This window comes from Mustela erminea, chromosome 21 (assembly GCF_009829155.1).
Source record: "Mustela erminea isolate mMusErm1 chromosome 21, mMusErm1.Pri, whole genome shotgun sequence".
Lineage (NCBI taxonomy): Eukaryota > Metazoa > Chordata > Mammalia > Carnivora > Mustelidae > Mustela > Mustela erminea.
The window spans coordinates 21,834,564-21,857,440 of NC_045634.1; the positions used below are offsets into that span (position 1 = coordinate 21,834,564).

The 22,877-nt window shown below is 51.0% G+C and overlaps 1 protein-coding gene and 1 long non-coding RNA gene across 4 annotated transcripts in view; one reads left to right on the forward strand and one right to left on the reverse strand.

Moving 5' to 3' along the window:
* Positions 1–20,093, reverse strand: part of PRAG1 (PEAK1 related, kinase-activating pseudokinase 1) — a 46,627-nt gene extending 26,534 nt beyond the window's left edge. Inside the window, exons 1-3 of the mRNA XM_032329058.1 lie at positions 19,853–20,093; positions 15,011–15,501; positions 11,142–12,982 (exon numbers count right to left, since the gene is read on the reverse strand). Of these exons, the coding sequence (XP_032184949.1) occupies positions 11,142–12,982; positions 15,011–15,340 (2,171 nt within the window). The 5' untranslated portion in view covers positions 15,341–15,501; positions 19,853–20,093. The remainder of the gene's footprint in view (positions 1–11,141; positions 12,983–15,010; positions 15,502–19,852) is intronic.
* Positions 20,094–20,145: 52 nt separating this feature from the next.
* Positions 20,146–22,377, forward strand: LOC116581792. Of its 3 annotated transcripts, XR_004282231.1 has the most exons (4): positions 20,146–20,362; positions 20,756–20,947; positions 21,076–21,192; positions 21,419–22,377. It is a non-coding gene; the product is annotated as an uncharacterized LOC116581792 (long non-coding RNA). The 3 variants fall into 3 exon arrangements; XR_004282229.1 differs by lacking the exon at positions 20,756–20,947 and having other exon boundaries at positions 20,205–20,362; XR_004282230.1 differs by lacking the exon at positions 20,146–20,362 and having other exon boundaries at positions 20,377–20,947.
* Positions 22,378–22,877: the final 500 nt, after the last annotated feature.

Genomic DNA, 22,877 nt, shown 5'->3' on the forward strand with positions numbered 1-22,877 from the left:
AGACTCCACCCCCAGGGCACCACCTGTTATCTCCAATAGAGGTAAAGAGGCCCCGAGTCCTGGCCTGGCAAGTCAAGGAGGATGATCTTACAGGTGTTCACACGCGGGCAGAGAGGAAGAGAAGATGAAAAGGAGACGAGGAACAAATGGACGACCAAGCAGCTGCAATCCAGAGGGTTACCCTGACGGCTGGGCCGCCTATGGGCGAGCACGGTGTGGGAACACCTGCGGGAGCCTTTGGGAGGAACAGCGTGCAAGCATTTGCAGAACTTTCCAGAAGGATTTCAGAGTCATCTAGGAAGGCTTCTTATGGGGAGGTTATGTGAACCCCATGGGGCTTTGCTGCCTGGCTTGGATCCTGGCTCCGCGGCTTACTGGCTGGGCGCCTCAGCTCTCCGTGCTTCAGCTGCCCGTCCAGCCCGTTTCTCCTAAAGGGGTAACAATCATACTTATCTCACCGGACTGTTAGGCAAGAGGCAATGAGTTAATATTTGCTACGTGCCAAAAACAGTACCAGGTGCACAGAAAGATGGATGGTTGGACGGAGACAGACAGACAGAGGGAGGACTTCAGCAGCCTCTAGTAAACTGAGTAATTCTCTCCCTGGATAGAAGCAGAAAAGGGCACACGGGTCACAGATTTCACTCTGAAATCTCTACTTTTATTATGGTCCTTGAAGAGACTCAAAGGGGGCACTTGGATGGTTCAGTTGGTTGGGTGTCTGATTTCGGCTCAGATCATGATCTTGGGGTCCTGGGAGGGAGCCCCAGGCCTTGGGCTTTGTGCTCAGTGGGGAATCTGCTTCTCCTTCCCTCTCTCTGTATGCCCCTCCCCCCACTTGTGTGCTCTCCCACCCACACACACACACACACACACACACACACTCTCTCTCTCTCTCTCTCTCTCTAATTAATAAATAAAATCTTTAAAAAAAAAGAGAGAAAGAGATCAAAGAAGAAAATTCATCAGGATGATGCTTTGAAGATAGGCATTATTCTAAAGTAATGAAGAAGAACCAATCTGTCCATCAACCAGACCTCAGTATGAATCTATGATTCGAGATGTCACTAAATTGTAGTCTGGCCCCAGGCTCAGGGCTAAGGTACTGCACAGATGACCACGTTGCTTAGCTCCATTACACACAAATTAAGAAACAGACGAACCTCTTTTCTGGTATTAGCCTGTCTCTCCTCTGCAAAATAGAACCTCGCATGATTCCTTCCCTGTTCACACCACCTCTCCACCCTCTCACCAGGACTCTGGTGACTGAGTAAACCAAAGCAGCAGCAAATTCTTACTCATCAACTTGGGAATTACTGCTCTTCCACTCCTGACCTATCTCTCTTGGAACCCATCCACCAATACAATCTGTGGCTGACCAGAAATCTTTCTGTTTCTAGACTACTGGTTTTGGCAACAATGCTTTCAGAATTATCTTTCCCTCTTTCTCTTGATTCAGCAAATGCTCCAAGTCCACTCTGTTGACCCAATTTCTGAGCCCAACTATTGGCTTAAGAAATCCATGTGTATTTACGTTAGACTTTGTTCTTATCCTCCTGGCTTGGGAGAGTGAGGCTATTTGTAACAAAGCCACTAGATGATCTTTTCCACTCCCTACTCTGGCCCAGTGTGTTGCCCAAAAAGGATGAGGTTTCTTTCCCACTCCCGGGTCACCTCTTCAGCCCTCTGTTAGCTGCGCTTGGCTGAAATCTCTGGGTTTCAGGAGGGAGGGTTCCCTACACCACAAATTCTCACCAGCTGGCTGTCCTACCATTGAACTCAGTGCTGACACTAACCATCCAGAGACAGCATCAGATTCTACAGGTTAAGGGCTCAGTCCCCACTAAACTGCCCTCTGTGGCAGTGACAATCCCAGGTCCACGTCATCACCTGTGCTCTGATGGACCAGCTACAGATCGGAGGTTCCAATGATCTCTTCCCTGGGTCCGATTCATTTGCTCGAGCAGCTCAAGGAACTCACAGAAGCACTTCACTAACAGAATATAACCCAGGAGCAGCCAGATGGAAGCGATGCACAGGGCAAGGTGTGGGGAAAGGGCTCGGAACCACCCATGACCTTGGCAGGTCCACACCACTCCACCCGCATCTCCGAGGGTTCACCAACCTCATAGCTCTCCAGGGTTCACCAACCTCATAGCTCTCCAAATGCCATCCTTTGGGTGGTTTTATGGACGCTTCGTTCCAGAGGCACAGCTGATTAAAGCACTGGCCACAGAAGAAGGATTCAACCCCCAGCCCCTCACTGCTCCCCAGAGGCTGGGGGGTGGGGCTGAAAGTTCCAACCCTCAAATCGCAGGGCTGATTTCCTGGCAACCAGCCCCCATACTTAGGCGGGTTCAAAAGTCACCTCATTAACATAATAAAACACACCTTTATGGCTCCTAGGAAATTCATCACCTAGCAAACTCCAGGGGTTTTAGGAGCTCTGTGCCAGAAACAGGGAATGGAGACCAAACGTTTATTTCTTACAAATCACAATATTGCACCAGGTAAGTTCAAACACTTTCCATCTTCACTCCTGCACCAGGCAGCCCACTGCTTCTCCAGGAAAGTGCATAACCAAGAAGCTGGGGACCTCAATTAATATATGCTTCCTGCCTTCATCGAGCTCTTGGGGCTCCCTGGCAATCCTTGCACTTGACCTCTCACGCAACAAAGCAACTATTTCAAACATTCAACAGTTTTCTTGATAATCTTAGTTGCCTTCCTTATTTCTTTTCTTTTTTTTAAAAGATTTTATTTATTTATTTGATAGAGAGAGATCACAAGTAGGCAGAGAGGCAGGCAGAGAGAGAGAGAGAGGGAAACAGGCTCCCTGCTGAGCAGAGAGCCCCATGCAGGACTCGATCCCAGGACCCTGAGATCATGACCTGAGCCGAAGGCAATGGCTTAACCCACTGAGCCACCCAGGCGCCCGCCTTCCTTATTTCTTGCAAGTAAGTCCTCGTTCTCCATGATTCAGTCCTTCTTTATGTTCTTACTCACTTCCAGGGCAGAAGGTGAGATGTGGATTATGCCATACACCTTTACACAGATCTGCCTTGTTTTAGCTTTTCCCTTTGTCCCCATCTCTACACTAACCCTCCACTTCAATTTCCCACTTGCACATACTCACTGTGTTTCCTTGGATGTATACCCTTGGATTGATCTTTTAAAAAGACACGTTGTTGCCTTATGTGTTTTCAGTTTATAGAATTACACTGTGTTACAGATCCTGTTCTGTTTCTTAGTTACTTCTCTCAAGGCTAGTTTAAGTTTCTTCCATGTTTCTGCATACATATCCAGCCCATAATGTCTGACTGCCATTAAGTATTTCATTTCATACTCATGATGTTTTACTTTTCTGTTTTCCTAGACCTTTTACTTTCTGTTTTCCTAGATAGGAATACCTGGGCTTGCCCCACCTACCCTCTACCGGGAACAATGTTGTGATGATCTCCATCATATGTGTTCCTCTACAGACCCAAATGTTTCTCTGAGGCATACAGGGAAAAAGGGAGAGTGCAGGACATAATGTATTCGTATAATGAATTTTACTCAGCAACTCATATTAGCTCTACCTACTCTGAGTCCTCAATATTTAGTGACTGATCAACTGTTAAAACCAAGAAAACTTCAGACTCTGAACTGTAAGAAGAGCCTCTTTCATTATGGTTCTCTGCTTTTATAAGAGGCATGGGCAAGCATCGGAAGTAGGATAAGAAGTAGGATCAAGGGGCTGGATTTAGGATTCACTGGTAGAGACAATTTCTGTTTCAAGTTTTGGAGAGGACATGAATATAGAGAAGGCGTTTTGAGAGACTGGAAGGGAGGTCACGAAGCAAATGTAACAGATCAGTGAATATTCTTGTCCTGGCTTTCTTGTACTTGCTCCTCGGGAGACATGCTCCATCCCCAAGTTGAACATCTCTGAAACAGACAACCTAGCTCACCACTAGCCCGGAAGATGCAGAAAAATTATATCTACTATGCATTATGAAAACATGTATTTATATTATAATATATTTATGTTATATTTATATGATACATCTATAATATTTACATTTATAATATGGAATTTTCATTTTCAAACTATCTGGACTTTGAGGGCATAATCAAAGAGAGACCAATAGTCCGCCAAAGTCTGCTCAGGACGGCCTGAGCTGGACAGAACAGAGATCCTCTCCCAGGTGTAAAACCCTTGAATTACTGTAGGCAATAGTTGTTAGACCTAAATTAACATATATCTGGCACACATGTCTACCCCCTGTGCTGGCATAACGAGCTGAGAGTACTGATTGACCACGGTGAACCTTCCTGCAGGGAGGGCCCAGGGTCTCCCTGTTTTCCATGTGGGGCTCAGGCTGTCACTCCCGTTGAGGGGAACTGGTATGGACAGTGCAACCGCACTGCCCTCACAGTTCAAGAATATGCCATCACAGAATCTTCCTTTTGAGCTACACATATGAATAAGCTTTAAGTGACATCCCCACTGTGACCAGTTCTAAAATTCCAAAGACTTCCTCCCTTTTTCCCTGATCTTCAAGGTCTTATTACTAATATATCAAGTTATCCCAACTATCCTTGGGTTTATCCAATGTCATTGTATTTTTTTCATTCATTTTGACTACCATCCAAAGCTCCCCAAAGAGCGGAAGCCATTCTGAAGGGCGTTCTATAACCCGGGAACATACATGGTAACACTGCCCATTATTTGCCTAGCTTTCCAACTTCAGATAAGTTTTTATAGTACAAGCATACATGAGCATGAAGTGGCCAAAAACCGAACTACCAGGAAGTCAGGGGATCATCTGACAGTGATAGGTACTAGACAGTAAGATGAGTAAAAAGGGAAGGATTTCTTATAGCTGTCTTCAGTCTAGAAGTTCCCCTTTTCCCCCCAGCAAAGAACAGTTGTTTCTGGGAGTCAGCCCGTTGGAGAAGCACAGAGAGTCCAGCCATCCAAGCCAACCGACAAAAGCTCATCGAAACGGGGAGTTTTACAAACTTGTATGGAAAGAGCATGAACACCCCTAACAACTGACAGCTTTAGGGATGAGACCAAGAGTCAACATAAAAAAACAGTGAGCAATTCTAGTGCAGAGGATGAAGACTGGTCTTAAAACTCTGAAGGTTATCAGCTGCAGAAAGGGCCACGGAGTATTCTCCGTAGTTGGTCTATCAACGCTGATAAGAGAAAATCCTTCCCTGAGCACACCCGGGATCCTAACACAGTGTAACAAACGACTTGCACCACAAATAGATAATTTCTCACCAACTGGTGAGTCCTATACCCAAAAAGTAGGCTGGCTATTTTAGGAAAAACTCCGCCGGATCACTTAATGGTCGAAGGGGGCTCGAGCATACGGCCCACCCATGCTTTCCAACCCACCTCAGGAATCATGAAGAATCTCTTCCTAAGAGCAGTGAAACCACACCCAGACTTCCTTGAGACTCCCTGGTGGGGAGAAAGATGCTTAGGTGATAACTACCTGAAAGGAACATTCTTATGGCAAGAGAGAGGGCTGGATCCACACACCTGTTCAGCTTGGGAAAAAAAAAAAAAAAAAAGAGCAGAGTATGAGCCCAGTTGCAAAACTGAAATATATAAGCACTGGAGAGAAATTAATCCATGAAAGGATGCATTGTGCCTATAGGGCACCTTGAAATGCCCACCTTGAAGCATTAATAATTATTAACTTCTGCTTCTTCCGCTCAAGATGACAATATTCTGTTGAGCAAGGCTAGGCACAGAATTATAAGAGGATATCTAGTGAAAAATCAGGCCAAGTTCTGTAGTTCTCTCTGGCCTTTTGCCCCACCCCCCCATTCAATAATCCTTTATTGAATACCTACTATGTCCCAGGTACTATGCTGAGGCACCCTATGGGAAAGTCAAAGGAAAACATACAGAACATGGTTCCTACACTTCCAGGAATTTACAAATTCTTGACAAGATACAAATAGGGATCCAATTGAACATGGTGTAAGACATACTGTGTTAACTGCCTAAACAGAGTACTGGGGCAATCCAGAAACCTGGGTTTCAGAAAAAATACTTGGATATAAGAGTTTAAGGCTACTTCTTCCTTTCTCAACATTTCCTAATGTCAAAGCATAGTGCTTTTGCAGAAAGTGAGATAAGCCGAGCATGTTTCTTTGCCTACAATTCAACATGTATTTCTTGAGCATCTATTATGTACCAGACTCCAAAGAAGTTACTGTGTTTTTACAGATGGCTAAGCATGCACTTGACCTTCAAGGAGCATCTGCCTCCCCACCCCATTTTGCCTTTTAAAAAATAAATGGTTATCTATAAACCGGTACTAACCTTGATCTTGAATGGGGTCAAAAGGCACTGAAAGGAAGGACTATTCTTTCGCTCCTCTGGGACACCCAGCTTCACCTACCTCTGTGTTACCCAACAGAATGAGGATGTGCTGAGACTCCAGTTGCTGTGATAATGAATCTCATCAAAAGGAACCAAAACAACAAGGGCAGAGCCCATGGTGGTCAGGCGACACATCCGCTGATTTAGTTTATACCCACTCAACCCTCGGGGGCCGTGAGGGCCAGAACCCAATCACTGGTGTTTTAGCACCTTACACAGAAGTAGACACCTGAGGGATTACAGAAAGAATCTAATCCCTACCTAGCCTTACCCATGGATGTATGCTCCATAATGGAGAGAAGTTCCAAATTCTTGATATAGACTACTGTTCAAGCCTGTGATTTTTCTAAATTTCAGAATAGAAATAAAGGAATCAATTTCAATCCTCCCTGGTCCAGACAGCATCATTAGATGTCCAGTGTTTTCAGTTTCTATCCATAAACTCCGGGGAAGAAGCCAACTATTAATTTGCCCCTGGCAGGGAGCAGAATACAAACGTGCCTTGCTGGTGTGCTTTGTTCTGTTTGCCAAACTCTGAGTGTATATGTGGGAACAGTCTCTCTCCCTGAACTCTCCCCAGTGTTCATTCTTCCCTGGATCGATTCGACCTCCAGCCAACTTATTTCAGCTTTGTCCAAAAGGCTAAACACAGCCAGAAAAGATTCTCAGAGCACACATAGTGCTTTCTAATACAAACTGTGATTCTTAAAATGCCACACAGAAAAGCCCATTACACATCAAGACTATGGGATTTCCTAGTAAATTGTTGCCATTCTACGGTAATCCACTGTAGCAGAAAATGCCTCAGGAATAAAGCATCTGCAGCTTAACTCAGATTGGATATGGAGTCTGGAGATAAATACCGATTTCCATCATTCCATTTCCATCCTTGGGGCTCATGCTGAGAGACCATGTTACTAAGAGACCACACGATGAAGTCATTTTGATTTTGATTCCAATGGCCCAGTGGCCACTTCTGGGGACAGAAAAGTGCTCCATCTGTGACACTGTCACCACCTGTCTGGGGGACAGTGACATGGGAGGGAGAGCAGGGATTCAAGAATGAGCAGAAGCCCAAAGAGAGACTAGGTCTCTGCTCCCCAGAATCCCCGCAGAGGGCGGAGTATGTAGTTAAGCAGTGGGTTAAAATCACAACGAGCATCAGTGACAACGTCAAAAGTAAACGTCTGTCACTTTCTTGGGGGAAACTCTTTTCTTTTGGTTAGTCTTCTCTGGGGCCAGACCTTTGGCCACTAAAACCATATAAACCTGTCTTCATTCTTATTCACCTGCCGTGCTCTCAATCCTCCTCGGAGTTCAGGCCTCTCATCCTAATTTGGGGTTCCTCTATGAAATTTCTGTCTGTGCTAATCAGAGGATTCTCCCTCAACTGACCTTGTCACTCAAAAGCCGTAAGTCTTTTAAAACCAGGTTTGCATCTGCGAAGAAATAAAAGGCAGAAATAAATTTGATTCTTCTGCATCTTAATTATTTCCCCAGGTGCTGCCGCTCTCATGAAACTGCCTTAAGTCTTGAACGTGACATTGAAACTAAGAGGCCCATGCTTGTTTCCCTCGGTGAGGTCCATTGGTCTAAGTCAGTGAGCGAGAGCGTGAAGGTGGCCACCTTGGTGGACCCAGACCATGCCTCATCTGCTGGGAGGAACACTGGGTGCACTTAAAGACCTCTAAAGGGTATGAAATGGGCATTGAGAGCCTCTAGTCTATATGGCATTGTGGCAAGAGTCTTCTCCAGAACCCTAACGGAAGCTTACAGAGGACAACATCTCAGACAAACAGAAAAGCTACTGCCAAACATCCACAACGAGATTCCCAGGAAAGCCAAGTCAAACCGCCCCCCCTTTTTTTTAACTCCAAGCCATAAAATGATTCTTCATTCTTCCATAATAGTACAAGAAAGCAGAAGGATCTAAGTGAAGGTAAGTGAAAAGTAACACTGTCTTACATGAAACAACCCCTTTTTCTAGAGTGTTGAGTCACATGAGATTGGCTATTTTTGTTCACGGGTGAGGCTGATTCCTAGAAATAGGACCCATTAACAGATGGGCCATGCAAAGAAATTGAGTTAACCTTCAATGTCATTCACAGACCTTCCAACATTTTCCATCTTGGAAAATTGACATCAGCCTGCCGTAGTTACCAGCGTAGTACTGGTATTGGTCCTGGATCCACCGTGGGCTCTATTCTCATAGAATAGCGTGATCTGCCTTCACCCTGACCTGCTAGATTCAAAGACTATGGGTTTCTGGCACCTTTCTCAGAGGGATTCAGTAAGTACCGAGTTCCAGAATTAAAAGTCAGCTTACGGTCCCAAGGCCACCCTCTTATCTACGAGGGAGATGAGATGACTCAAGAGCTGTCAGTCATGCTTAAAGCATCTTCCCCAAATGAAAAAATATATACGTATATGAGTTTGTTTGAAAAAGTACCAGGCGCTCTTTGCTCTTTTCTAGGTTCCCTTAAGCTATTTTTTTTTTTTTGGTTCCCTTAATCTATTTTTATTTCCTAGATTTTTTCCCCCCAAAAGTCCTGAAAATAAGAACTTTTTTGGTTTGCTTGCTTTTGGTGTGTTTGTTCTTGTTTTTAAGAGCTGGAACCCAGAACCTCTGAGATTCCCACCTGGTTTGAGCTGTATATAAGCCAATGGTTTTATCGTAACAAACTGGGCCAAAAAATTCTCATCTCAAACCAGCCGCTAACACAAACCCTACCTGAGTCACACTGCGGTGGCGACTTGGTTTTGCCAAGTCCTTAATTCTTCCATGAGAAAGGTTTAGTTTCTTCTCCAAGGAACCAGGTGGTGTTCAGACGATATGCCTAGGAGTGGGTCAGGAGGTTCCCATAGGGTACGGGTGTCTCTGCACCACCAGTAGCCCTATGTGGCTCTTGCCTACATAATAACTAACCTCTCAGGATGCCTGGGTGGCTCAGTTGGTTAAGTGTCTCCCTTAGGCTCAGGTCAGGATCCCAGGGTCCTGAGATCGAGTCCCATATCAGGCTCCTTGCTCTGCAGGGAGTCTGCTTCTCTCTCTGCCTGCTGCTCTCTCTGCTTGTGCTCTCTCTCTCTGACAAATGAATAAATAAATCTTTAAAATTTATAAATAAATACTTTAAAAAGTAATAATAATAGTAGCTAACCTCTCTACTGGAGTCTGTTCATCACACTCGAGTCTTTCAACAACAGGGTGTTGTAAAAGCATTGTTATTCCCATCCAATTTTAGGGAGGCTCAGTCACCCCCAAGTGGCTTGCTCAAGATCACCCAGCCCATAGATAAGACAGATGCCGTCTAAACTTGATTTTCTGATCAAGTTCAAAGCGCGTGCATCCCACTAACCTAACGAGGCCTGAGGCAGACAGATCCAATGCCCATGTTTTACTTTCATGCCTTGTTCGCTTCCTACACCTGCTGAAGTGCTCTATGTGTTAAGAGCAGAGCTGTCCCGGGACAGCTGTGTAACCTTGGCAGGTGACATCAGCTCCCTTTATCTCTACCTTGTCGTCTATAAATTGGGGGTGGTAATTCCTACCTCCTGGGGCTGTTCTGAGGATCAGATGAGTTAATAGGTCTAATTCCCTTAGCTCTACGCCGGGTCCATAGTGAGCACCATATAAACGGGAGCTATTCTTAGCTGCTGGCTCCCTCATTCACTCAGGAAGTTAAAACTGTGGCCAAAAGGAGTCTGCAACCACCTGAGGACCTGGAGGATGTCTACGCCGCATGGCAGGCGGCCAGTGCAATACCAGAACAAAGCAGTGGTCACGGAAAAAGCCCACGTTAGAGAGCATCACAGCCCGAGACGCCTTGATGTTCAAAGTCAAGTGTCACAGCTGCATCTCTCTGTGGACAGCTCCCTGCTTCCGACAGCAGCCCAGAGGCACATGGGCTGAAACAGAATCACTGGAAATGACACAACTAGAAAAGGCCTGTTTGGAAAGGCTGTCATTTTAAAAACAAAACAATAACAACAACAACAACAATGAAAAAACACAGCAAGGTTTCTCCTTTCCCTGGTAGAAATCCACTTTGCTGGAATAAGAGGGAAATTATGTTTTCCCAGAATTTATATTCCATGCACAACTCAGTATCTTTAAAAAGGCACTTATTTTTTCTTAGGCCTTTGAAAGGTACTTTAAACTGGCAGGAGACTGCAGAGAAGCGGTAGAAAAGCTGTAAGTTTCAGCGTGCTCAAATGAACTCCTTTTTTTTCCTCCCCGTAAAAACCCACATCTGAAGGTTCCTAACCACGTGCAGAGCCTCCTAGTATTCTGCTCTTGGCTCTAAGGCCTAACTGTTTCTGGAACACATTTGGCAGCACCCAGGGGCCTCCCCATCTCTTTGACTCTCCAAATGCTGCCTTGTAGTCTCCCCTGGCCTTCTTTTGCATGGGGCCTTTCCGCAGAAAAGCCTGCTAGAGAGACTTCAGAGAGAGGGGGAGGAAAACAACGCCAGTTTCCACAGCTCTGAGCACCGGGAGAGAGGAGGACCAGCTTGGCAGTGCTTCTTGGAAAGAGTCGTTTCAAAAAGACCGGGCAGGGCCCTCCTGGTAGGCTTGTTTGCTGAGCACAAACATGAACAACTCAGAAGCTTATATAAAGGCACGAGGGCCTTTGGGCTGATGCTGATGCCCAGAGTGCAGGACTCAAGAGCTTGGGCCTGAGGGCTTCCGCTCTAGGACAACAGCAAAGGTTTCTGGAAGGGCCCCGAGGACACACAGACCATGTACTCACCTCGACTTTGGAGGCGGTGGCGGAGGTGAGAATACCTCAATCCCACTTCTGTCCTTGGGGAACTCGAAGGCAAAAGAGGCCGACTTACTCATCCCAGTCCCAACTTTGCTGCTCTGCGCAGAGGAGCTGTCCGTGGGGCGGAGACGGTGCCAGGTGGAGGAGCTCGAGGGCTCCGCGGTGCCATTTTCCATCTCTCTGCCCCAGCTTTTACTCAACAGCTCGTGCTCTACTTCCTCCTCTTCCTCTATCCGGCACTGGCGGCTCCAGGCTCCCGTCTGGTACCGGGGCCTCCTCTGGTCCAAGGTCGAGGCGGCGGCAGCAGGCGGGGGGCACCGGGCAGAGTCACCGGTGGCGGCGATGCTGTTGGCCCGGCAGGAAGCAGCAGAGTCTGTGGGGGCCCTGGAGGAAGCCTGGGGCCCGGGACCACCTGTGGAGCTCCCCTCGCTGAGGTCCGAGAATGGGGAGGTAGAAGGCGACACGGGGGACCCTCCAGGGCTACTCTTGGACAGCTTGGGGGGTATGGCAGGCTTCCCCTTGGGTGTGTTCTCACTGGCATCGGGACGGGCGCCTTCCCTGGAGCTTGTCCCCTGTCCAGCTGAAGCCTCCTCTTCCCCTGCCTCAGAGTCCTGGCTCATGGGCCCGCGTGGCCACTGTACCCCCACGGCAGAGTCAGGGCTGCTCAGGTAGATTGTCCGGTGGTCCTCTTCTGGGTGGGCTGCCATGACTGTGATGGTGGCTGCCACCGGGGGAGCCCTGTCTGGGCCTTCCCGGTCCCGGCCCCAGCCAGATGCTGATTTCTGAGCCCAGGCGTTAGCTGTCCGTACCTGGCCCTGGTCTTGGCCCTGGCCCTGGCCCCGAGCAGCTGCTGCCTGTTCCACTGCAGCCTGTGGCTTGGAAGGTGCCGGAACCACCTTCTTCCTCTTGGTGCTCTCGGCATAGATGGGTTCAGGCTGTACCGCCTCTCGGGGGTGGGCTGGAGGCTGGGGTTCCCCCGTTAGTCCAAGGCCTCTGTTAGAGGTTGCCAAGTGGCAGCCTGAGTCCTGCGGCTTCCCTGGCACAGGCTCCTTCGTGAGGGAGCAGTAGTCACTGTCCAGATGAGGTGCGAAGGGGCTGCTGGCCCCGCTGCTGGCGCTCCCACAGGAGAGGCCGTCAGAAGAGCTGGCAGCCTCGGAGGTCAGGGACAGCTTCTTGGGGGCCAGGCGGGGCGGGTTCTCTGCGGAACCCTCCCTCCGGAAGCCCAGAGCCCGCTTCTCCTCCTCGGGGGGCCCCGCACACACTCCCTGCACCCAGCACGGCGGGGAGCGGTCCCCTCTGCTGGGTCTACACCGAGAACTCTCGGCCTGTGACGTGTCCGTGGCAATGGGGCTCCCGGGGCAACAGTCCAGAATGGAGCAATACTCGCCCCCTTCGCTGTCCCCCGAAGGTGAGCACCTCTGATCGCTGTCACCCTCCAAGGGCAGGGACTCTCGCAGGGGCTGCGGGGAGGGGCAGGGCCCAGGGCCCTTGTGACAGCCAGACGTCATCCCAGCAAAGGCAGCCACCTTCTGGCGGAAGCTCTCCTGAGCGGAGGTCAGCTCTTGGTAGGGAAACATGGGCTTCTCTTCTCGCCCCGCCTTCTCAGGGGAGAAACTCACGGGGTGGAAGGCGGTGGGCCGCTCCCCCCGGGCCTCTAGACTGTGCAGCCCCACCATGGCATAGGCGGGGGGGCAGCGAGTGTGCCCATCTGTGGAGGCAGAGGGCCCAGCGGCCTTCTGGACGCCTCGGAAGCTGCCCAGGTAAACTATCGGCACGTCGTCCTGCTGCGGGAGGGGGAGCTTGCCGGGGGCTCGTCTCCAGATGACCTACACAGCCCCAAGGTTAAAAGACTTACATTAGACCTTGTCAGAGAAAAAAGGAAGAGAGAAAAAGTGAGAGGGAAGTGCCATGACATTGTGAATGGTCTTCCGTGCGGCAGAGCTCCCTCCCTGCAGAGCACGCCTGCCTTCTGATCTCCCCACACTCTCTCTTCATGCCTGGGGACCCCCTGGAGCAGTGGTCTTCCCAGACACTGAGCTGTGCTTCCCACCCCGGGTCTGTAATTCTTTTGGCTTAAGTCTGTGAGGCAGGGGAAAAAAGATCCAAAAAAGGACATTCTGCCTTCTCCCTCAAAATGGCCCGATGAGAGAAATTCTCCTAAGAGCTTTGAAAACAGAATTTTGAGTTTAGTTGCATTTTTGTTTTATGTCTGTTAGTTTTTTGATACCCGTGTCACAGTACAATCCTCAAGAAACCAAAGTCATGGGGCTTTTTGAAACAGCTTGGGAGGGCGGTGGGGCAGGAGAGTGAGGGCTGGTTTCTGAACTGGGTCCCCAGCCCCCTTACTGCTCCCTGGGCCATGCCGAAGAGCTACTCCCCCTCCAACTTACAGGCAGCGTGACTCAGCCCGAATTGCATAAGGGGCTGGACTAGCTGAGCTTTGAGACAAAGATGCGGGTTGGTCATGGGACACCTGGGTGGCTCCCCTGGTTAAGCGTCCAACTCTTGATTTTAGCTCAGGTCATGATCTTGGGGTCATGAGGTCAAGCCTCATGTGGGGCTCCATACTAAGTATGGAATCTACTTGAGATTCTCTCTCTTCCGCTGCCCCTCCCCCCACTCATGCACACATACACACACACTCTCTCTCTCAAAAAAAAAAAAAAAAAAAAAAGAAGTAGATTGGTCATTCCCATTACTGAAGTCACGGTCCCCTTGCCCTCCCCTTCTAAAGCTTCCCCGTACCCCAAAACTTTAAGAAGTTGGGCCACCATTCGCCTCCTTTCCAAGATGATTCTGAACCGAAGGAGTCCCCAGCTTATGTCTGCGAAGACCAAAGGTCCTGAGTGCAGCCTAGTGAATGGGTGTAACCAGCTTCCGACTGATGGAGTGGTTCTGGAAGGACATGGAACTAAGTGCAACCACAGGAAATGCCGCTCCTCAGTTAAGCCTCCTCCAATTTAAAACTGACCTCTGATTTCACATAGGCTCAACACCCTTCCTGATCCACTCAGCATGATGGTTTAGGAAAAGCAGAAGAGGCAAAAAGGTCAAACAAGTCCCCAGAGGTTCTTAGATATCCTAGACTTCCAGCTTCCTGGACCTGTCTAGAGGCAGCAGGCTCTACATGCCCTCTAAATAATTACACTTCTGTAAGGGGGACCTGTGGGATGAGCAGATCAGTCTAATCTCTGGGGATATAAAGGTCTCTAGGGGTCCCAGGTCAAAACTGCTGAAATCCAAGCTTCACAACGGGAAACATCAACACCGGCTGGGAAGTGGATATGAAGGGACGACCACTCACAGGTCAAGTGTGATCATGACCTTGTGGTTCCCTTTTTTAGGAAGACTTTATTTTTTAAAGACATGGGCAGAAATGGTGCAATGCCTGGGGTGTGCTTTAAAATCCCAGGGAGGAGAGGGTGGGGCTGGGGGCAGAGAGGAAGCAAGACAGGGTCATGAGTTCATCGGCGGACACTCATGGCCGTGGACGTGGGGCATTCCTTATGCCATCACTGCTACTCGTGTATGCATTGTAAACTAGCGATAAAAAAAAGTTTAAAAACTTTTTCTTTTTAAAGCTGCATTTTTGTGTGCCACCAGTTACATAATTAAGACACTCTCCAATGCCACTTGTGGGACCGGACTGATGGTTCTCAGCCTGAAGGGACAGACGGAAGGAGCGCAGCTAGGAACAGAGGGCAGGAGGTGGGAAGGAGCAGTCGTGGGGTGGGCCGACCGGAGGCCACCCCTCGGGAGTCATGCTCTAACAGCCCTCCCTGGCCGCCGGCCAGCCATCCCGTTACAGCAAGAGCAGCCCCTGTAAAAATACCACAGGCGTTAGTCAGCCTCACCTGCGAGACGTCGGCGCTCAGGTTTGCCTCTGTCCACACATCGGAGGCGTCGGCGCTCATCATGGTGGGCTTCACGGCGATGGTGGGCTTGGAGTAGGGCGAGCCGTTCACGGCTTCATCTTCCAGGCGGCAGGTGTCAGGCCTGGGGGGCAGGCGAGGCGGAGGGGGCAGGTGGCCGGCTCTGGGCTGGGGCTGGCCGGGCGCCAGCTGGTGGTCACTCCTCAGGCAGAAGCAGTTCTTGCAGGACCCGGGCTTCCAGATGTGCTCCACAAAGTCACTGCACGCAGACATCTTCGGGCTCTCGGCGCTCAGGCGGACGGTCTGGTGCATCTTGAGCCCGGGGCGCGCTGGTTCATCTTGCGCTTGGCTCTCCGGCGTGGGCTTCTGGGGGACAGAGGTGGGTCGTAGGGTGGCCTCCTGGAACAGTAGCAGAACACTGGGCTGATCAGAGGGCTGCCCAGCCCGAGGACAGCTGCATTACCAGCTGGAGTCTGATTATTTCGAGGGGGAGTAGAAGGGGGAAGGAGGAGAAAAAAAAGGGGAAGATTAGCATTCTGCGTTTTCAGAGGCCCTCACCTATTTGCCATAAGGCTCTTAGTCACTCTCCGGTGGGGCGGCCTTATCAGAAGCTGTAAAAACCAAACACAGCTCTGGGACGGGAGTACAGAGCCCAGTCGGCAGTTCAGTCCCCAGGGCCGGAGGGGTCTAGCGCTGGGGACTAGAACTACAAAGCTGTACGGCAAATAAACATGGTGGCTTCCGGAGGACAAGCCACGACTTCACACCAAGGACTGTGTGAGTGGGCAGGAAGGCCTGGGCCCTGAGCCTAGCTTTGGAAGCCATACCTCTGGCCCCACGGACACTGGATGGATGAGAAAGGGGAGAGGTGTGGCGCCGGCCTGCCCCTCAGGGGAACTGCGTTAGGAGGTGCAGCATCTTGGGAATTGGCCCTCCTCCACTTACTTCAACCCAGTGCTCAGGGAGGTCAGCAGAGCTGGGGCGGCAGGCCGAGGAGGGAAACAGAAAGACAAATGCCTGATTACCACAGCCCTCTGATCTAAGGGTGGCCAGGTAAAATATAACAGAGGGAAGAGGTTATCACACAATTATTTTTCCCTACGATAGCCCTGGGGGTAAGGCAGCCTGTTTGTTGCAAGAGTTGTCTCTGGGGGCGCCTGGGTGGCTCAGTGGGTTAAGCCGCTGCCTTAGGCTCGGGTCATGATCTCACAGTCCTGGGATCGAGTCCTGCATCAGGCTCTCTGCACAGCAGGGAGCCTGCTTCCTCCTCTCTCTCTGCCTGACTCTCTGCCTACTTGTGATCTCTGTCAAACAAATAAATAAAATCTTTAAAAAAAAAAAAAGTTGTCTCTGACAGCGAAACAGGGAGCAGAGGGTTCTCCTAGAGAACCTAGTAAATTCACCTATTGAAGATGAGCTCAAAGGGGTTGCAGACATTAGCCAATTAGCCTGAATAACAGCCCGGCAGGGAGCTGTTATCCCCATTTTACAGATGGGGAAACAACAGCAGTGACATAAACTAAGGCTTGTCCAAAAGACGCAGGGAGTTTGGTGGTTCTAGAAGGCAAAAGGCCAACTGTGCTGGAAGCCCTTCAACTTTCATCACGTCATTCATGACACACGGTGGCTGCCCACTGCCTGTTTGCCGCGCCTCACTCTCCTTCCCTCGTTTAAATGCACTGGCCTCCTCAGAAGGAAAACGTTCGTGAGAAAATCATCTCTACAAACCGCGGGCGATCAGATTCTCATCAAAAAGGGAGTTCTGCCCTGGGGGTTGCTCTCCACTCTCCTCCAGTGAGAACTTGCCTTGGGGCAGATGCCGGACAAATTATCAACAGGACTAACCCGGTGGAATGAGCCAGGAGCGCATTCCAGCATCTGCGGGAAGAGTGCTCTCTTTCCAGTGCTCCACACTCACAGACTGGGGTGTTTAGTCACCAAGGACCAGAGCTAATTTTGCCTCCTTTCCCTCCAAGGATCACCGTGAAGCCACTGCCTCGTGAAGCTAAACGAACACTCCAAAATAAAGGCAAGTGTTTGTCTTTCAGCAACTGCTGGTGGGGGCTTAGGCATCCCTCTCTTTAAGACGGTTGTGGGTTGGGTTCTTCTCCTCCCCTAAATACACCCGAGTAGCAGGTTCACGCCTCACCAAGTTCCCCAGAAGAGGTCACTAAGCTTCAACAAGCAGAGGAGGAGAACAAGGATTTTTCTTTCCTCCCATAATCTTGAGCCACAGAGAGCTTTAGGCTCTGCTGCTGAATTTGGGGTAAGTAGAGGAAGCAGGCTGGTATTCAGAGAGCAAGTGTCCATATCCCTGCCTCAAGGCGGGGAGCTGGTCCTCTCCTGGAGAGCGGTTGGCTTCCTGACCACAGGGAAAAGAGAGGCTCCCCTTTACTGCAGGCAAAGGCTCCCAAGCCCCGTTGGTGAGATGGGGAAAAAACACTCAGAAGCCCGTTCTGTGGGAGCCTTTCACATTCCTGCAGCTGCTTATAAGGCTGAGCTATCTGTGGAGATGGGCATCCAACCACTTCCTCAGGGCTACCACAGACTCACAGAGAGGCAGTCTGGGGTGGCCGCCCCTCATTTCCTCCCCCCGCAGGCAACCCAGAGCACAAACCTGTCACATCTGCTTGGTGCCAGAGTGCCCCATTCTCTGTCCCCGATGGCCCACAACAGCTCTGGGACTTTGGATCAGCTCTGGCTGACTGAGGTACAGGCAGCTTCCTTTAGAATGTTTGCCTGCTTACGCACACTGTCTGGGCTCCCGTGCCCAGCTCTGAGATTCTCTGACATGGGCACAGCTCTCTACACCATTGCTGAGAGATGCAAAGGTTTTTGGGGGGAAGTCTTCGACTACGAGAACAGAATGAAGCTATAGACTTCCACCATCACAGACTCACTGCATCCTGTTAAAACTGGTTTCACAGTCACAGCAAACAGAATTTACCATCACGTCAAGCCAGAAAAGATCCTTTTCCAGTTCTGTCTAGAGAGCTCTTTGCCTGGAATTATCACCTATTTGTTTTCAGTGAAAGATGGTGAAAAACTCAAGTGGCGCTCTCAGAGTGGTAACAGTGCTGGGCCCCCCAGTGCCGACTCTCCACAGTCTGGGAATGGCACCTTCCTGCCCACATTCCTTACCTCAGAGGGGAGGCAGCCCCCAGAATTATGCAAATTCCCCCATTTCAGTGGGAGGCAGCAGTGTAAGATTAGAAAAAGATCCCAGCATTCTTTCTGATCCAAGTGATGATAAAATAGCTTTGCCTCTGCAAACTTCTGCACGGGATTTGTGGCTACAGTTTGCAAGACTGAAGTTGTCAGTCGCTCTCCCATCCCATTTCGAAAGAATCTGAAGAATGGTGGCCAGATCCATAAAATTAAATCTTGTGGCTCAAAATGCCCCTCACACTTGCATCAAAGGCTGTTAATGCCTTACCCTGAAGTGACAGAATTCCAGAAAATATTCATCTAATAAATAAATATATATGTATCATATCTGTATCTTTATTCATATATCTATATCTCTCTATATATTTGAAGATTAAATTAATGCAACATTGAAAAAGAAAAGTACATGTGGAAGGTGTCTGGATTTCAATACTCCACTAGCAGGGGTTGCCCAGGCAGAAAGAACAAAATGACAACCTTAACACACCTCCCTAACACCCCCCCCAACACCCCTCCCACACAGGGTGTCACGATATTTGCCCAACTTTTAATTTTATTTTTTCCTTCTGCAATGCTATGTAATCTAATCTCAGTGGTAGGAATGTGATTTTCATGGGTTACACTACAGCCTAAACCAGTGAGAAGGATAGCCGAATTCCACAGGATCCCCTGATAACAAAGTAGCTACAGAATTCCCCAGGGCTTCCTGTCAAATTTCCCTCTCAAAAAGGGAAAAGGCTGCCACCATAGCTCCGGCCAGTGATAATAAGGTCTGTGGAGCCTGCTCTGCCCTGATCTCATTGCAAAACTCCTGGCTGGTAGACCTTTGGGCTTCCCAGCTCTGCAAAGCCATGCCTTCGCCGGCTGAGCTCTACCTGAGAAAAATAAACACATTTAGCCGGCCCTGCCTCCATTCCCTTTTACAGGACCTGAAAGCGGAGAGGTGGAGAGGCTCTGTTTTCTCAGTGTGTGTGTGTGTGTGTGTGTGTGTGTGTGTGTGTCCAGCTGGGGACACAAGCAGCAGGAGCAAAGGTTAGGAACATGCCCACAGTACGCCTTTCAGGGGGCTCAGCCAGCGCTCGGGAGAAAGGCATCATCTCGTTCCCTCTGGGGACTCGGAGGCTGACATCTAAGCCGGGGCAGCGCACAAGGCGGCTACCCTGGGGCCCCAAACCATCTCACCCCCGAGGTCCCCGTCCTAGCAGCCCCGGCGGCCTCTCCCTCTCCGCTCCTTTGACAATACTCCTGCCGCAGAAATGAAGTCTTCCCCATTAGCAACTCGCAAAGCGCTTCGGTCTCTTGCCCCAGACAGAACAGCGAGCCCAACAAGACCGGCTGAACAGGCGGCTTCCCCTTCCCGAACTCGAAGGAAAGTTTCCCCGTTTTAAAAAAGCGCGATTCTCGAATGAATCCAAAACACCCTCCGGCTCCCGTGTGCTCCCGGCTCAGCGCCTCCAACCGCGAGCACAACCCCCGGGCGCACGCGGTCCGGACGCTCCACCCTCGGCCAGCGGCCGCCTGTCACCCCGGGGGAAGCCGACAGGGGAGTCGCCCTCTCGGGCACCAAGGCGCTCCCCGCCGCCCCGGAGCTCCCCTCTGCGGCCGCGTTCGCCAGACAAAAAGAGACGGGATTTGGAGAAAGCGTCGCGGGCTCACCTCGGGGCCGCGCTCCCCCGGCCTCGCCGCCTGTCGCCCAGCCGCCAGCCGCCCCGCGGGCGCCTCGGAGCATTGTTTGGAGAGTGAGTGCGCGCGGTGCGTGCCCGGCCGCGGGCGGGTGTCCTCTGCCTGGGCCCGGAGGCCGGGTGGCAGCTGCGAGCGCGGCTCCGCCCCCTCCGCCTCCGGTTCCGCCGCGCGCCGGGGCTCCCGCCGCACCTCCGCAGTCCCCGCCGCCGCCCTGCGCGCCCCCCGCCCCCGGCAGGCCCGCGCGCCTCCGGCTCCCTGTGGCCTGGCTGCTGCTCCCCGGCCCCCAGCGCTCCCAACTCTCCCCGCCCCTCCCTCCCTCCCGCGCCCACCCGCCCGCCCGGGAGGCCCCGCCCCTGGCCCGGCGCTGGGTGCCTTCCGACCCGCGAGCCGAGCCCCCACCTGCCCCCGCCCCAGAGGCGGCGGTGCGCGCCTCCGCCGCGGCGGCGATCCGGGCTTGCCGCCTTCCTTGAGCACAATGTGTGTGTAGGTATCAGAGGTGTCCCGCATCCCTTCATCCGGCCGGCTCTGCTACACCTCGGGGCGGTAAAGCCCGACCGCTGGGCGGGGGACCGAGAAAGCGAGGGGTCGGGAGTGGAACAGCGAGGTCGGGAGCCCCCCGGGTCGCGAAAGCTGCGTGACTGTGGCGGGGGAGGAGGCGGATGGGGGGACGCGAGGGAGCCCGGCTGGGACTCCCGACCGCGGATTCCTGGTCCCGCTCAGCCCCGGGACTGAGCGTCAGGCACGTCGCTTCACCCCCAGGAACTTCAGTTTTCTGGACATAGAAGGAAGGGTTGGGGCTGGGGAGAGCTGGTCTAACACCTCGCCTGGACCGTGAGCCAGGGCTTCCGCGGGCCCGTATTACACCTGTGTTTACAGTTTTCCCTGAGTGACTCACGCACTGAGATAGACTGAGTTCGAGAGAGTCCCCGGGCTAAAAACTCTTGTAACAGAGTATGACCGCCTGCCACCTCATCCGTCTCCTGGCCTCCTCCAGCGGCCCGAACCTTGACCTGGGTGTTTCCTCAGGGAATTAGCGAGCGCCAGGGTCACCACCGTAAGCCTGCCTGGGTAAGGGCAATGTGGTGGAACGGAATAGAAAGAAGACCCTGGAAAAACACCTGCGGCCTCCCCTCTGGCCCTCCTGCTCCCCAGAGAGGTAATGTATGGCAACTCCAATTAGGTTCTCTGCCTTGCAGTCCACAGGGATGAGCCCCTGAGCCTCCAGCCAGCTGAGAGGTGCAGGACTGGTTTCCCTTGAGATTCCTGGGCTTGCCATGAGATCTGGCAGTGACAGCAGGACTGAGGGTGAGGAGGTAAGCGGAGGGGAGACCTGTTCTTGAGGTTTGGCTTGGGTGTGAGACAAAGGGAACAGTAGAGGGAAATAAGGAATACTTCCTCATGTCTGGATTTCTCTGTAGTGTGAATAGAACTGGGGGGGGAGGGGAGGTGGCCTAGAGGATGGAAGGGGAACTAACATTGCTCAAGTGCCTACCCTGTGCCAAGCCACCCTACGAGAAGGACGCCATCCCCATTTTACAGGGAAGAAACCTGACGCGCAGAGGACCACAGAATTTGCCAGGGCCTGTCAGCTGAACAGCGGTAATACTGGGATCGGAAGCAACAGCCATCTGGTTCCACGGGTGGACAATTCCTGTCTTGCCGTGCTGCCCTCTCCAAGTCCTGGCAGTCCAGCCCGATTTTTCCTTCTTCTCTAAATGAGAGGAAACCATGTCAACAAACAGGGAAGGGAACTCTGGACCAAACAGAAGGGGCCAGGCCTCTCTTTACCAAGACCTATTGGTGGAGGGAGGGCGCAGGGGGCGGGGGGGGGGGGGTTGATAAGCAGGTAGGTACAAAGTGGTCTGTACCAGAGAAATTTAAAAAATGGCATAAGGACATGCATGCGATTCAGTTACAGTGGGAGATGGCGCATCCCCGGGGTTTGAGAAGTTCCTTGCTCCCATGATTCAGGCTAGATGCGCCTCTAGTTCTCCCTCTCTAAGGCCTGGCTGGGGACACCCACCTCACAGGACTGAGCATAGAGAAAGCATTCCCGTTCCCCCTTGATCTTCCTCTCTTTACTTAACGTATCCCTAACACACAAACAGGCGGAAGAACATAAGGATCAGAAGCAAAGGCAATGGTGGGACGAGATTGGCAGTTCTGTGGCATGAGACGGCAATGGAAGGGTTAATTCAGTCTTTCTGCCAAATAATCCGTGTCCCCAAGTGTTTTGCTGCGCTCACACAAAATAAATGCATTATTCCATAGTTGCTGACATATCACGTGAATCTTTTCATGCCAGCGACATGGCCTTAAAGATGGCTTCATCTTGCCTAATGAAAAGAGTCAAAAAATACTTCAAAAGACCCACTTAGAGCCGCACAAAATACCCGTTCTCTCATGCAGGGTTCCACCAGTGACTGTTAAGTATGTTATCTCCTCGGTAAAGCCGCGGTAAGCTCATGCATTTTAATAAACAATTCTTGCTCGAACTTCCAAAATGCATCCTGCAATGCAATGTCTTTGGTGTGTACACAGCGTTCTGCTTCTAGCTACTTATCGGTCCGTTTCATGAAGCAGAGTGATTCCCTTTAGGGTTTTACCAGTCTGTATAAGACAGCTGTGAAATGGGGGGAAATTAGGACAAAGGCCGGGACAGGTAGTGCTTTGGTGGTCGGTAAGCTAGAGTCGTTTGAAATCAGAACGGCAAAAAGGCAGAATGAGGAAGTGTGCACATGAAAATATACTGAGAAGAGGTTAGTTGGGATACTGGAGGGGTTGGACCATGGGAAGTTTGAACCAAAGTAATCCCATGCCTGATTTCTCTCCAGCCGAAAAGTAGAGCTCCAAACAGCAGAGAGGTGTCTCTCCCCTTAAGGGGAGAAAGGGATTCAGGGTTAGTAAACAAACACTTACTGAACACTTCTACTTACAAAGCGCAGGATGAGGCCCTCCAGGGAAAAGAGGTCTGTGAGCTGGAGGTAATGCAGCGTTA